Raw genomic sequence first — 5,400 nt, 5'->3', positions numbered from 1 at the left:
AAGGAAGAAAGATTTAACTGAGAAAATATAATTAGGGAAAATATAAAACATAAGATTAGGGCCTCCCGAGTAGCACAGAGGTCCATGGCACTGCCTCGCAGTGCTAGAGGCGTCACTACAGACCCGGGTTTCATCCCGGGCTGTGTCACAACCAGCCATGATCGGGAGTCCCATAGGGCGGCACACAATTGGCCCGGCGTCGTCCGGGTTATGGGATGGTCTGGCTGGGGGGGGCTTTACTTGGCTTATAGCGCTCTAGCGACTCCTTGTGGTGGGCCGGGCTCCTGCAGGCTGACCCCGGTCGTCAGTTCAACGGTGTTTCCTCCGACACATCGGTGCGACTGGTTTCCGGGTTAAGCGGGCCGGTGTTAAGAAGCGCGGTTTGGCGGGTCATGTTTTCGGAGAGGACCTTCGCCTCCCGAGCCCGTTGGGGAGTTGCAGCGATGAGACAAGATCAAAATTGGGGAGAAAAAAAACTGGGTAAAATACAAAACAAACAAAAGAATACAAATTTAGATATATATAACATTGTTTTAAATGTATAGGGCCTCACTTAGAGTTGTAACCAAGGAGTTGATGGTGGACTACAGGAAACGGGGGGAGAGAGGACTTAAAAATGGTCTCCATGCGCACAGTCGTGAAGAAGGAGCGACAGTCCCTCTTCCCCCTCGGAAGGGTAAAAAAAAAAAATGTTTTTTAAAAGTGTTGGCACGACCCCTGATATCCTCAAAACGTTCTACAGCTGCACCATGGAGAGCATTTTGACTGGCGACGTCACTGCTTGCTATGGCAACAGCACCCGTCCTTGATCGCACGGCGCTACAGAGGGTGGTGCGGACAGCCCAATACATCACTCCAGGCCACCCGATCCATAGACTTTTCTCTTTGCATCCACCACGGCATAGCGGTATCGGTGCATCAGGTCTGACAACCAACAACGTCTATCCCCAAGCCAGAGGAATGTTAAACAGCTAACAGAATAACTACAGAGACTCTAAGCTGACCTTTATAGGTATTTTTGCATTGTCTATATACACACACTATCCCTGCACATTGTTTTATATATATATATATATAAATAAATATAACAAGGTAGAACAAATAATACATTTCTTGTTTTTATTTCTCTAGTGTTTTTGTTCAACCTTGTTATTTTAGTGCTTCATGATGGGTTTAGAACTTGCAAGAAAGGCATTTCACTGTACTTGCGCACGTGACATTAAAACACATCTCAGTCAGTCACATCGGCAGCCAGTTTAGGACCCAGTGTAATTAACACACAGCAAGCCGGGTGATCTAAAAATGTCCTCTCTGCCAGCTCTGCAGGACAGCACGATGACGCTTATCATGTATTAGGGATAAAGGATTTATTGTAAAATTGGTCAAAAACACCAAGATGTTTTTATATACCCACGAGGATGGAGATGGGGGGGGGGGGGGGGGGGGGGGGGGTAGAGGGAAAAGAGAGAGAGAGAGAGAGAGAGAGAGAGAGAGAGAGCGAGAGAGACAGAGAGAGACAGAGAGAGAGAGAGAGACAGAGAGAGAGAGACAGAGAGAGAGACAGAGAGAGAGAGAGACAGAGAGAGACAGAGAGAGAGAGGGAGAGAGAGACAGAGAGAGAGACAGAGAGAGACAGAGAGAGAGAGGGAGAGAGACAGAGAGAGAGAGGGAGAGAGAGACAGAGAGAGACAGAGAGAGAGAGGGAGAGAGACAGAGAGTAAAAGATGGAGAGAGAAAAAGAGAGAGATGGGTGCATCTGTGTCTGTCTGTCTGACTGACTGACTGGTGTCTGACTGACTGACTGACTGACTGACTGGTGTCTGACTGACTGACTGGTTTCTGACTGACTGACTGACTGACTGGTGTCTGACTGAGTGACTGACTGACTGGTTTCTGACTGACTGACTGGTGTCTGACTGACTGACTGACTGGTGTCTGACTGACTGACTGACTGGTGTCTGACTGACTGACTGACTGACTGGTTTCTGACTGACTGACTGACTGACTGACTGACTGACTGACTGACTGACTGACTGGTGTCTGACTGACTGACTGACTGGTTTCTGACTGACTGACTGGTGTCTGACTGACTGGTGTCTGACTGACTGACTGACTGACTGGTGTCTGACTGACTGACTGACTGACTGACTGACTGACTGACTGACTGGTGTCTGACTGACTGACTGACTGACTGACTGACTGACTGGTGTCTGTGCTCTTTAAAAAATGGATCCAATAAGATTCGGAGCACTGACAGAAGCACATCTCTGATGAGGGCCAGGAGTTCAACGCTCCAGAGACCAGACCAATCACAAAGTGTACATTTGCATTCATCACTAAAGAGTAATGGAACAAGTCACAGCCAATGGCACCCTAGCCCCCTTTATAGTGCACTGCTTTTCACCAGAGCCCTATAGCTTAGAACTCTGAATATCAAGTCCAAGGATTTCATTTTTCATCACGCATTTATTGCAACTTAAACATCCCTGGCATTGGCTAATTAACTTCCCAAGACTTTGTGAATAACAAATATAATAGATCAACTTCGTACGAAGAGAAAAAAAACCGCAAAACTCTAATATACAGTCTACTATAATATTATAACCTTCTGTAATACATATTTATCAACATACAAAACTTCCAAGCCAATGATAAGGTCCCCATCTGATGATGTCAGTACCATGATAAAGTGAAGTGAAGTGAAGAGACAGAAAAATGGCTGTGATTTTAAACATCAGCTGTAATTTTGCTTTCATCAGAATCCTCATCGTCCTAGTTCTGCAATGACCCTGGTCAAACATCCTCTCTTTTTTTTGACATACCTAGGCCTAGAATAACTACTCACTAATAATACAGCAAATCAGCATTATTACGCTATACAGCATTATATACAGCATTATATACAGCAACACAATACGGTTTCAAAATGATGGACATAGCTACCTGTTCCAATAACTTCCTGTATCTCTGTGTGGCTTGTTGAATGAGTTCACGGACTTTCCATCCTTCTTTACACGGAACCACGACACTCGTCTGTCCAAATGTCACTGTCACTTTCATGATGATGATGATGATGAGGATGATGATGATGATGGTGGTGGTTCTTCATTCAAGTTGAGGTCCTTTCGGGAAAGTTAAATGACTTCCTTGCCTTGAGATGCTCGATGTGAACGGTCCCCTTTCCGTGATCACTTTCTCTACATCGACAGGTGTTTTGAGTTTGTCTGACTCGCGTAAGGAGTCCAAAAAAAATAAAATAATGATTTATATCCTGTACACTTGTGTCAGGTTAGTAATTCTACATGCTCAACGAATAGATTGATATAGCTAGCTAGCAAGCTAGCTAGTACAGTAGCAGATATGCTAACAGTTTTTATATTCGTTGACTAGCATCCAACATCCAAAAAGTAACGTAGCAAGATGCTATGAGAGATGATATATGTGATGCTATCGCTAGCAGCTACCTAGCGCCAACTTGCTAACCAGCAAACTAACGTTTAGATACTAACGTTTAGATACTAACGTTTAGATACTGTTAGCTAGCAAAAACAAGTCAGCAAGAAGTGAGTAAAAAAAAAACCTGCCTCAAAAAATAAAATAATAACTAATTAGGTAGCTAATCACACTTTATAACGTGTTTTTTTTTGTTGTTTTTTTTACCAAACTAGCTAGCCAAGTTGCTAACCAACTTTAACTTGGAAAAGATGGATACTAACGTAACGGTCTCAGGTATCACTTTTCCAGAAGTTTTCCTGGAGATAAATTCTTCCTCTTTCTTCTTTAATAAGCCACTTTCGTGTTGGAAATCCCACTTTTACTGTAATAAGAGTATTTTTCTTTTTATATATATATATCTATATATCTATATATTTGGGTGTAAAGATAAAGTTATCAACGTAGCTAGTCCAACTTTCTTCGACGGCTAAGTTTAGAAGTAAAAAGTGAAAAGTCGTTGTTCAGCTGTGACCAGTTCCTCCTGAACGTGGGTCGTCATTACTAGTTAACACAGCCACTATGTTAGAACCCACGCCTATTTCTACCATTTATCTCCTTAATACAAAACCTGATTTTAATCCTCAACCTAAACCTTATTCTTAACCACACTGGTAACATTATGACTACTTTAAGAATAAAAATCACATTTTTTTTGTTTTACGATATAACCAGTATAACTTGTGGATGTATAGAAACCTGTCACATTGTTGACGGGACAATGACTTATTTCCAACGAGGGACGCAGGGTTGGCACTAGTTACCACTGCCACAAAGTTCAAATTGGTTATATCGTTAAAAAATGTTTTTAATGAAAACAAACATTTGCTTGTTGGTCCTCGTTTAAGGTTAGGCATAAGGTTACCAGTGTGGTTATGTTTAGGTTTAATATCCAGATTTTTAAGAGACATTTTAGAATTAGATACCTCTTCAACCTCAGGAGGCTGAATACATTTTGGCTTGGTCCATAAGACCCTCATCAACTTTTACAGATGAAACCATTGAAAGCATCCTGTCAGTGTCACGTCCTGGCCAGTAAAAGTGTTAATTGTTATTGTAGTTTGGTCAGGACGTGGCAGAGGGTATTTGTTTTATGTGGTTCAGGGTGGTGTGTTAGTTAGGAGGGCGTTTAATTTATTATTTCCGGGTTTTGAGTTATGGTCTATGTTTATGTAATTCTATGTGTAGTCTAGTGAGTGTGTTTCTATGTTGAGTTAATTGGGGTGGACTTCCAATATAAGGCAGCTGTTTGGTGTTGCCTTTGATTGGAAGTCCTATATTAGTTGGGTGTGTTTTGTCTTGTATTTGTGGGAAATTGTTCTGTGTTTAGCCTTGTGCCTTGACAGACTGTCAGTGGATCGTTCGTTCTCTTGTTTGTTGTTTTTGTGTTCATTTTGATTTAATAAATGTTCAAAATGAACAAACACAGTCCTGCTGCATTTTGGTCCTCCTTCACCGACGATAGCCGTGACAGAATCTCCCACCAACTAAGGACCAAGCAGCAGAAGAAAAGGGATTTCGAGTTGGACTGGCGGGAGAAATGGACCTGGGAGGAAGTTCTGGACGGGGCTGGACCTTGGCACCAGGCGCCTCCATAGCCCTGGGTTTCCAGCTCCTGTCTCTCGTGCGGACCCGGAAGTGCGTCAACCCAGTCCGACTCGTCCTGTTCCCGCTCCCCACACTAGCCTGGAGGTGCGTGTTCCCAACCTGGTACGCCCAGTACCAGCACCACGCACCAGGCTTCAAGTGCGTAAACCCAGCCTCGCCAGTCAACAGTCACCAGAGCTGCCCGCCAGTCAACAGTCACCAGAGCTGCCCGCCAGTCAACAGTCGCCAGAGCTGCCCGCCAGTCAACAGTCGCCAGAGCTGCCCGCCAGTCAACAGTCGCCAGAGCTGCCCGCCAGTCAA

General features: G+C 43.8%; 1 protein-coding gene across 3 annotated transcripts in view; it reads right to left on the bottom strand.

Annotated features, from left to right (window-relative positions):
• Nucleotides 1-3,965, bottom strand: part of pard3bb (par-3 family cell polarity regulator beta b) — a 563,164-nt gene extending 559,199 nt beyond the window's left edge. For all 3 annotated transcript variants that reach the window (XM_082969211.1, XM_082969213.1, XM_082969212.1), the window contains exon 1: nucleotides 2,944-3,965. In XM_082969211.1, coding sequence (XP_082825337.1) covers nucleotides 2,944-3,060 — 117 coding nt within the window. In that variant the 5' untranslated portion in view covers nucleotides 3,061-3,965. The remainder of the gene's footprint in view (nucleotides 1-2,943) is intronic.
• Nucleotides 3,966-5,400: the final 1,435 nt, after the last annotated feature.

Source organism: Salmo salar, chromosome 25 (assembly GCF_965601325.2).
Source record: "Salmo salar chromosome 25, fSalSal1, whole genome shotgun sequence".
NCBI lineage: Eukaryota > Metazoa > Chordata > Actinopteri > Salmoniformes > Salmonidae > Salmo > Salmo salar.
This window is presented reverse-complemented; position numbering and strand designations above follow the sequence as displayed.